The following is a 10,526-nucleotide window of genomic DNA, read 5'->3' on the forward strand; positions in this document are numbered from 1 at the left end:
CTTTACAGAAAACACTTTTGTTGACCCCTGCTCTATGTGATCTGACCCCCTACCTTCCTGGGTATTGGCTACCCCCTATCCCTGTCCCGGTCATTCACTATATCAAGTCTATTCCTGCACCTGCTCTTCTAATTCCCCAGCAATTATCTTTATTTATATTGACACATAACTGCCTCCTTATCATTAAGGTCTCTGCTTAAATGTCAACTCCTCAGAGACCTGTCCTAATCAACCAGTCTAAAGTGTCCCTTCAACCTCCTTAGTTACGTCTCTGCTATGAAATAACATGGTAATGACGATTTGAAATCACCGACTGGTTTAGTTCTCACCCCACTCTAGAACATAAGCTCCATGAAACCTTATTTGCCTATCTCCATCTTCAAATTTTAACCAGCATAAACCCACCACCAAAAACAAATGCCTGGTAGTTTTTGAGTGGGAAAGAAGAGGGCCAATAAATAGCTGATGAATGAATGAGGCCAAGGTCAGGAACTCCAGTCCTGTTCAAATCAGTTTGTAACGTTTAGTTTCACTGTTGCTGAATGGCCTTGATACAGACCTGACTTGAATCATAAAAGCCTAAAGGAAGATCAATACATATTCCTGGTCCATTATGCACAAAACAACTCCACCAAGAGCATATGCCTCTTCAGGTAAGGGTAGCGGTAGGAAAACCAGGCAAGGCAAGGTCAGAGAATTGGACAAAGAAGTTCTCAACTTTATGATTATTATGGTTAAGAATTTTATTATCAAAATTATTACATCTCTTGTGAAAGTTCAAATGTTACAGCAAGGTGTAAACACTCCACTTGAGAAAGAAGTGATACTTCTTCCCTTCCAAGAGTTCCCCCCACCCCCCCGCCCCCACCCCCCCCAGAGGTCTGGTCTTGACAGCACCCTGCCCACACAGAGTGGCTGGGGTCTCTGCACGTGCCAGGCAGGGTGAGGGCCGCCTGCCCGCTGGCCTCTCCCCTTGGCTAAAGCCAAGGGGAGAATGCAAACCCCAGCCCAAATGGAGAGACATTTACATACGTTTTATATAATATACAAAGAAACCAGCATCCCAGGCAACATGATTTCCACTCCCAACGCTCTCCCAGACTGATGGGTTTGTGGGGGAAACAACAAAAAGAAAAGTATTCTGCTGAGGTTTCAGCATTAAAAAAAAAAAAAAAAATCTCCCCTCATTTGAGCAAACACCTGATTTCAATTTTGAAAAAGTGAAATTTTGTAACAGTCACACACAAAGAGAGAAGACTGTGCATATGATAGTTGTAGGAGAGGGTAGAAAAGAAGGGGATGCAAGAGGCTGGGGAAAAAAAGAAGAAAACAAATTGGAAGGAAGGAGGGAGACTCACAGTATTATCTTGTCCAAAAGAAAAGAAGTAAGGTCCACTGCAGCACCAGGGATTACACCTGTCATATATTTGCTACCCCTACCATGGTTATAACTGAATACAAAATTAGATAAATAAAAACACGCCGGATATTACAGTAAACAAGTGAAAGAAATAAGCTGGCAACCGTATGGAATTTAAAAAGATTGTGTACCCCACCTGGGCTGGCTCCAGGGCTCCTCCAGGGGCGTACAACAGGCACAATGCACTGATGGGGAGAAGCCAGTCTGCTCGCATCTCTCATCCAGAACAGTGTTAGGTGTGTGGGTGGCTTTTTAACTCTCTCACCTGGGCCACTCTCAAATAAGCATCCCCCAAAGAAATGTGGGACATGCCCACACACAATCACAGTCCTGTCGGTGCCACTCCACAAATGTATCTTTCCACTCTTACCCTGCAGTCACAAGTGCGTGCTCCCTAATCATGGAGGTGGTCCTATTCACGGGATGATCAACTCCTGATTAACTGGGAGTAGAAAAAATAAAATTCAAAGAATTCCCAAAACACTTGGGATCCTTGCTAATCAAATTTATTGCCAACAGCTGATAAGTAGCAATGCAATTGGCCCATCTCACTTATTTCTCTTTTCTTTGCCTACTTCCTTTCTGGGTTACTGAGCTGTGAGACAGCTTGGGGAGGGGAGAAGGGTGGGAACAGCTTGGGGCTCAGACAATCTACTACGATCATCTGCTCCTGAATCATCAAGAGTTGACCAGGAGCTCTTCTTCAGAGAGCCAGGCACCCCTCAGCCAGAGCACATTCCAAGTTTTGCCATCCCTGCCTATTTCTCAGTGATTTTAAGACAAAGGTAGGGAGTATTCCTGGTGGACACATCTCGGCCAGATACCTGCTTTGGGAATGGTTGTCACAGGGCAAACATTTCCATACCTACCTTCTTCTTAAGTGCATAAAAACCCTAATACTACTCAGATGGCTTGGGGCTCTGAGATTGGTTCTTTTCACTTTTTTTCCTCTGAAAAGAAAACTTTTTTTGGGGGGGAGGGTGTGTGTGTGTGTGTGTGTGTGTGTAAAAAGATGTCCCCACTGCACAAGTGACTACAGGCTACAGGCAAGGACAGGAGACAGAGGCTTCAACACGACTCATTGCACTTAGAACCGTTACTAACCGGAACACCATTTGCTTGTCAACAATGTACCCTTAACAGCAGGGAGAAACTTCTTTATAGTCTCTGCTTCAGACAAGATTTACATCTTTCTCCAAGGCCAGAGCCAGTCGCGACCACAAGTCTCGTTTCTTGTCGACCAGACCCAGTCCTCTGGCACCTTGTACCCTCTTCCCCAGCAATATGCTCGGCCTAGGTTCCAGAGGCAGCTGGAAGGAAGCAGCTATGGGCTCATTCAGTTCTGTTTGCCCAAATCCAGAAGCCCTAGGAAAGTCCTGTCTGAGTCTTGACTCCTGACCCTTGCAGCGGCTGGAGTCGGTACTGGTGTACACCCCCACTCCCACGGTGTGGGTAGTGCTGTGAATTGGAAACCGCAGATACCCTGGAGGCCTGGTAGGCAGCGGACTGCCCAGCACTGGGCAGACTGATAGTCCGTAAGTCTGATGGCAATGACGACCTAGAGTTCTGAGGGAAGGAGGTGGAACTCAGAGTTCCTGTGCTGGACTGGGAGACCGAGTCTGAGGTCGGCGAGTCTGAGGGGCCCTGTGGGGTAGGGCTAGCAGCACTAGAAGGGCAGCTCCTCCTCGGAAGATTGCTGCCAGTGCTGTTTCCAGAATGTGGCTGGCTGCTATAATACCCTGGTGTCCCCGTAAATGGGGCCAACGAGTCTGTGGATACAGGGTGGGCAGGGCTGGAATAGGACGTAGAAGAGAGGGAAGATTCTGAAGAACCGTGAGAGGGGGGATTTCCAGGTCTCAGTGCAGTAGTTCGATAACTGTATCCTGGAGATTGGGTGGGATGTCCTCTAAAGGGGGAGGAACTCTGCTGAAGGAGGCTTTGTGATTCTGTCCGTGGACTATCACACTGCAGGAGCTAGAAAGAGTCGGGAGGAAAAGCATAAGGAGGTGAAAAAGTCCCTATTTAAGCCATTTAGGCTTGTGAATATTTAAAATACCCTACTTTCTCTTCTTCTTCTTCTTCTTCTCCTCCTCCTTCTTCATCTTCTTCATCTTCTTAACCATTTGTTCTTTTTAGGATACCAAAGACAGTAAAATGGCTGTCTCTGATCACTTTATTTATTTTTCTGGCATGATTTATTACCTGAAGGTGAGCAGATGATGACTTATTTCCAAGGCTGCTGAAACTATATGCAAAGGCGGCATCTCAACTGCAAAGGATGGCCAGGATCACAAAATATTTGGAACCCAGAATATACTCCTATGCCCAGAGATGAGCAATTTCTCGTCTCACCTGGTAGCTGTATCTGGAAGGGCTGTAAACGGCTGCTCCTTTAGAGAGTGCTGAGCTCAGTGTCTCTGGGCCTTCTCCATCTGCAGGGTCTGGAAGATAATACAAAATCAGCTTGGCTTCCTAGAGTAAGTGAGAAATAGCCATTGTTCATTCAAATCACCAATGCTATCACCAACCCACGCTGCTTTCTTTCTAACAAATCAGGTGAGTGCAGCATGCCAGAGGGGCAAATGGAGTGGTTAATTATGGGCGATGTTTTAAATGCCTGTCTGATTCCTGTCTCATTCTCTTCATCCTTCATCAAAATGGATTTCCAGGCCTTTGCAGAGAAGAGTTACAGAAGGTATCTCTTGGGAAAAAAGGGAGAGAGAGGGAGAGAGAGAAAGAGGGGGGACAGAGAGGTAGAGAGAGAGAAAGGGAGAGAGGGAGGGAGGGACAGAGAGAGAAAGAAAGAGAACACTTAATGGATGCAAGATCTAGGAATGCTATAGCCCAGAAGAGTGGAAGCAAGACTGACCTGGAACCTTCCCTCCAGTGGAGCCCAACTGCGTAAGAAACTGACTCACCTCAGTCCAGCATTTGGTGAGCACTTAGTATAGAGCCTGGCTCGTGTGTCCCTAAACCTGGCTGGCAGCAGAAGGCCATGGGCTCACCTGAGTCTTTTTCTGTGATGTTACTCTCCCACGTGGGAGAAGGCTCCCCTTTTTGGGCCACCCTCACACTGCTTCGGAGGACCTTGGGGATGCTCCCTCCTTCTCGGAGTCGTTCCACTGACGTGGGAACCATCCTGTAAAAGGAACAGGGTGCAAGTTTATGCCACAGGACTTCAGAGTCAAGAGTCTGGAACAAATGAAGCTCTGACAAAGGCTGTACAATGCATTCTCTTACAACATCTTCTTAGACATTATTTTCTTCAGGACCAATTTTAAACAAGGTATTTTCTCTTGCCTTAAACTATAGAAAAAAGTAATTTAAAGATGTCTGCATTTAACCCCTATTGTGAAATGCTAAATTTTTCTCTTCTGTGAAGTCATGGGCCTGGCACATAGTAGTAATTCAATAAATGCTCTATGGATTAATAAACATCACTCATTTGAGTCAGGTCTCTTCTTACCCAGACTTCATTGCTTTAGTTCAAGATCTCTCATTTGATGCTCAATACTTGTAATTTATTATTTATTTACTTACAGTGTTACTTATCTACTTGTGGTCTCCCCTAACCAGACAAGTCCTTTCAGAATATGTCTTATCTTTCTGTACATGCTAGCTGTGTGCAACTGAGTCTTCTGTTGTAATTTAAGTGGAACTGATCTGAACTCCTGACTTACCTTTCATACAAAATGAAAAAATAGAAGAGGCAGTGTTAGTGCCCAGCAAATAAAATAGCTCATCTGTGTCCCCAACTATATGGCGTCCAAAGTGCTGTTCTGCAGGTTCGGTGGCAATTCTTTGCTTCTGTAAAGCTGAGGGGGTTGTAGGAGGGGTCGTGGCTGATACTATTAAATCAGCTGCACAGCATGGATGGCACTGTTGGCTGCCTTTCTCAGATAAGTGTTCCCATACATTTTAGGTAAAACTGGGAATGATTCTACATGTATACTTCCCTCTTGAATTTAATTATTTCAGCATCAAACATAAACTTACCACCTACTGCTGATATTCTCTTGAGGTCTGCAGTGAGATGAAGTGCCTCTGGAATCTGATGGGCTTACCGCCTCCATATGGGACACAGAGGAATGAGATGGGGAGAATTTTTTGTGAGGGGAAGATGGAGTTCGGATTGAGGATCCCTGCACACCATGGGCACCAGTGTCAGAAAGTGAGTTGCTGCTGCCTTGCCCAGCTCCTGCAGACTTGCTTTTGCTCTGTGCAGAGTCACCTCCCCCACCAGCCGAATTCTCCTTGGCTTCTTGTTTCCGTTTTCGGTACTCCAGCAGGGATACCTGGAAGGGAAACAAGAAGCAGAACTCTAGCTAGACATCGTCAGTGGATCACTAGCAATAGAGAAAGAAGACGGAACCCTCATAAACCGCTAGCCTGCCATGCAAACAAAGCAGGCACCAACACTAGCAACCCTTCCTTGAGATGTGAGAGATCTGAGCACAGCTACATACTTAAATCAGTCAGAAATTGGTAAGGAGAAGAAAATACTCTAGGAGATGACATTTTTGAAGAACAGTGTTCACCAGCAGACCTCAATCTTTTTTCTGCCTTCAGAAAACTGAGATCATAGTGACCCAGTAACAGAAGCGTGCTACCAGCTGTTTGCTACAACGGTAACACCTAGAAAAGGGAAAGGGGGGTTGGGAACCGTGTAGTTTGAAAAGGCCTTCCAGGTGATCTAACAGCTCTTTCCCAATCCCTAAGAATCCCCAGAGTCAGTTGTTTAAAAAAAAAAAAAAGAGAGACAGACAAGAAAAAAACAACAGAAAAAGCTAACGCTTCAGGGCTCTTAGATGTGTTCAATTTTTCAAGATACATGGAGGGATTTATTACTGTTTCTGTCTTACACACAGGGAAACTAGTGTAAAAAGAGAAAAGAATGATTTGCAGTTTATATTGCAGCAAGCTAGTCTAGGAAATGTACACTTGGAAACTTTTCCCCAGCTCTGCCTCATTCTCTCTTGATTGCCAAAACACAGCCCTCCTCCCTGGCCTGCCCAGCGTACCTCCTCACTGCTGTTACAGCACACTGCCTACACTGGCTGTCAACCTGTTACAGTGTCTTGATTTTTCCTCCACTAAACTGTATGTTCTACCAGGGCAAAGACCAAATTTTTCTGGCTTTTCATCTTTAAAATCCAGCACAGCACCTGACCGACAGCAGGTGCTCAACAATTCTCAAATAACAAATCATGATTTCAATCACTGTTGTACATAATAAATGAAACCAGAAATCCAAAGACATTTTAATTTTTGCTCCTGATGGTCAATGCTGTTCATACACAGTCTTCTAAGCCCACTGCTATCTTATTCCAAGTTATCTGCCAGTGTTTCTGCCTTTTATTCCCTCAGAGCTCTCATTTTTCTTTTCAAATGTAAAATATAACCAAAATGTAAAGTAGTACCATCTTGTGTATGCATTTTCCATACGCAGTCTTGGACGAGAATTCATAATAATAAATTCTGGTAATGTATTTCATTGAAATGCAAATATCAAAAGTCACTAGGCTACATTTCAATGAGACTACTACAGATATCCTGCAATTGTGTGAGACTGTCACACACATAGAACATTTAGCATCTCTAGCCCTGCACAATAAATGGAAGTTGCCGTGGCAACCCAAAATACTCCCATGCATTTTCAAATGCCCCTAGTTGAAACCCACTGACATAAAAAGCACATTTTGGGCTTTGTAATTTCTTGAACAGGCATTACTTACAAGTTAAGTCCCAACCTGTGGCCAGCAATCTATGGCCTGGCCCTGTTCCAACCATCTCTTACCATACTCTCCCCTCCTGACTCTCCCCACCTTTCACCAGATACTACAGCAGCATTCAACTGTTTGCAACCACACTGCATCCCTGCTGCCCACTCAATGGAGTGTCACACAGCTAAGAGTTCTGCTCTCTCTTCCGTAACATCCTTACCCTTGTTTGTTGGCAGACTGCTTCCTACTTACCGTATGAGATCAGCTAAATCAGTGAGTGACCTGTCATCTCTCACTCCACCACCTCTCAACTAGCTAGGAGCCTCTTGTTTGTTCTCAATGTACCCTCCACATATATGAGCAGGCCAGGTTGTGGCTAAGGTGTTCTTACTATATCTGAAGAACTCCTCTGGAGCATCCACTGCCACTGTAATTAATTACTTATTAATATAGTTATCTGCTTACCTCAGTCTCACTTGCTTTAAGCTCCATTAGGGCAGAAATTAGGAAGCAATATATAGCACAATGGCAGTAAGAGCATGAAATCTGGAATCAGACCTGGGCACTTTACTAGCTATGTGACCATGGGCAAGTCACTCAACTTGCCTTAGTTTCTTCATCTGCAAAATGGGAAATTACCCATCTTACAGGATTACTGTGAGGATATAATGCTAAGAAAACACTTAACACATGGGAAGTGCTAAATAATACAATTAGCATTATTCTTTTTCATTGTTCTATCCTTTGATTGCATAGCATGTGTACAGCACATACATGGCAGGCATTTAAATTTGCTGAAAATTTGTAACATTCATCAAATTGTATTAAAACAGTCTTGTCTAAAAAAACAAAACAAAACAAAACAGTGGCGCCTGGGTGGCTCAGTTGGTTAAGTGTCTGCCTTTAGCTCAGGTCATGATCCCAGAGTCCTAGGATTGAGCCCTGCGTCTGGCTCCCTCCTCAGTGGGGAGTCTGCTTCTCCCTCTCCCTCTGTCCCTCCCCTTGTGCATGCTCCCCCCACCCTGTCTCTCAAATAAATAAAATCTTTAAAACAAAACAGTCTTGGCTTTCACAGGACATGGCAGAGATCACGTCTTATGTCTCTGTTTTCCTCACACAGAAAATGGTGCTGAACACATGGTGGTTCACTCAATAAATATCTACTGACTTGCTTAGTTAATATTCTTCAAAAGGGCCTATATAAGGTAGAACACTTACCTTTTTCCTCTGCGGTGGGTTCTGGGGGGCAGATGGGACTCCTTCACAAGCCCTCTCACCACCAGGTGACATGGATCCACGAGAGAGGTCTTTCATAAAACCATGTTCATATCTGCTGGGAAACCCTTCTGCAGGGGAACAATATCCCCCGTCCAAATGTAAAGGCTTCCTATCCCCTACTAGGGGAGACCCTCGATATAATCCATCTGCTCGAGGCATAGCGTTCAATGGGGAGTAGGCGTACATTAAGTTAAACTCTGTCCGAAATGCCTGGTCCGAGTTCCTTGCAAGGGTCTGATGTCCATCTCCACTCCTGCTTGGAAAGCCAGTCTCAGAGGGGGGCCCGATAGAGGGATGAGGAGCCAGGTCAGAAGGACCTGAGTTGATCAGGGAAGGTCTGTCAGCACAGCTGTTAGTGTTGGAGTCAAGGTAGCCTACTTTTGTCAAGTCCAGGTCTTTCCGGTGACAAAGCTGAAAGAATAAAAATCAACAGAGACATGGAGGAGGAGGTGGGGGAAGGAAAAAGTCAAAGCGCAGAAAGGAAGGGAAATGAGAGGGGCACAGGTGAAAGGTAAAAGGGATGGGGTAAGAAGGATGGAAGTACAAGAAAGCCATTAACATCTGTAAAAGTCCCATGGAGCAATAGTATATACAGGCCAGATTACTATAGAATGCCGGCCTTTCACAAATTGCTTTAAAGTTTTCTGGATGAGAAGTCTGGGAAAATCAGAATTAAACAATTGGCTAAATGTGACTATTTTGCCTGCTTAGCCTTTCATCAGGTTTGCTGAGTCACCTTGTATGACATTAAGGGACTGGAAGTATAATCAGGGATTTACCTGAGCCCCATGTATGCTACAGAGGTAAGACTGGTGTCTTAAGATAACTGGTTTCTGGTGTTATTCATTTGTATTTAATACTGATGGAAGGTGGGAGGAGGGAAAAAGGGAAAGAAAGTAGTAAGTAGAAAGTCAAGTATTTAAGTTACTGGTTTAGTAAAGGAAAATGGTATTAGTTAAAGACATCAACCAACCAGTTCTTTACTCACTTTCACTATTAAGTATGTGTGCTTCTCATAAAACTTTCTGGCCACTCAATTCTTTATCCTCTGATGTATGTCCACATACCTCAAGACCACTAATGCCCATCACTGCATTCGAAATGCTGAATTGTGTCAAAAATAAACCATATCTACTCTTTGGTTATCATTACCTCCCAACGCCAAGATTTTCCACCACTAGGTCAACTGACTCTCTAGAAAGAATGGTACCAAAAATCCAGATGTCACACCATGATTTCCTTACAAGAGTAAAAAACACCCAGAAAACCTCTAGTACACTAGAATACAACCTTTTTCGTTTCACACTGATCTATAAAATACTGATTCAGAGTTTTATCAACTATCACTAAGTTTAGCACTAATTTTTTAACTGGAAAGGGGTAGAGTTAACAGTTCATTTAATTTCTGAAAGGTTATGAGAGACTACAGCTTTCTCTTCAAGAGGAAAAAGGCTCCATGTGGATTCACAGAGTTAATCATTACTACATTTGTCCAAATCTTATAATGGTTAAAAAACTCTAGCACTAAAATCTGAATTTTACATCTCCACAGCAGTAGGGTGCCTGAGAAAAACACTCAATTGGACATCCTAAGAGATACCACTTGTCTGCCACCACATCTCCACTACTACAGAAGGAAGGCCTGTGTCATAGAAGCCATGGGCTGACTTAATTTCCTTGTATACCCAGTAAGGAGCTACAAAGAAAACGGAGAAAGCAGAGAGGCAGGACCCTCCCTTTTCTAAACAAGCTGTTCAATCTATCAACCAAAGCCCCAAACATCCAGTTAAAACAGAGCTGTCAGATTAACCCTGAAACAAGACCTAAATCACTGCCTAACTTTTCCAGTATAAACTGATCCTTTCTCAGCCCAAGATAATAAATATCAAAAGAGCTCCTACCAACTTTTGATTTCAGTTTTCCTTATTTAACAAACACACCTTAGTTGTTACTTTCTTTACCAAGGTTCCCACATCTTCAGCTTGCTTTAAACTTGACTTCCAGATTCTATTCTTTAAAAGAACTCTTCAGCCCCCCTCCCCCAAACAACAAACCCCAACACACACACACACACACACACACACACACACACACACACACACACA

General features: G+C 43.9%; 1 protein-coding gene across 4 annotated transcripts in view; it reads right to left on the reverse strand.

Annotated features, from left to right (window-relative positions):
• Positions 1-728: 728 nt before the first annotated feature.
• SETD5 (SET domain containing 5) overlaps positions 729-10,526 on the reverse strand; it is an 81,876-nt gene continuing 72,078 nt past the window's right edge. For all 4 annotated transcript variants that reach the window (XM_044921152.1, XM_044921142.1, XM_044921156.1 and 1 more), the window contains 5 exons: positions 8,362-8,832; positions 5,417-5,715; positions 4,426-4,559; positions 3,773-3,861; positions 729-3,394 (listed from right to left, as the gene is read on the reverse strand). In XM_044921152.1, coding sequence (XP_044777087.1) covers positions 2,786-3,394; positions 3,773-3,861; positions 4,426-4,559; positions 5,417-5,715; positions 8,362-8,832 — 1,602 coding nt within the window. In that variant the 3' untranslated portion in view covers positions 729-2,785. The remainder of the gene's footprint in view (positions 3,395-3,772; positions 3,862-4,425; positions 4,560-5,416; positions 5,716-8,361; positions 8,833-10,526) is intronic.

The sequence above is a fragment of the Neomonachus schauinslandi genome, chromosome 1 (genome assembly GCF_002201575.2).
Source record: "Neomonachus schauinslandi chromosome 1, ASM220157v2, whole genome shotgun sequence".
Classification (NCBI taxonomy): domain Eukaryota; kingdom Metazoa; phylum Chordata; class Mammalia; order Carnivora; family Phocidae; genus Neomonachus; species Neomonachus schauinslandi.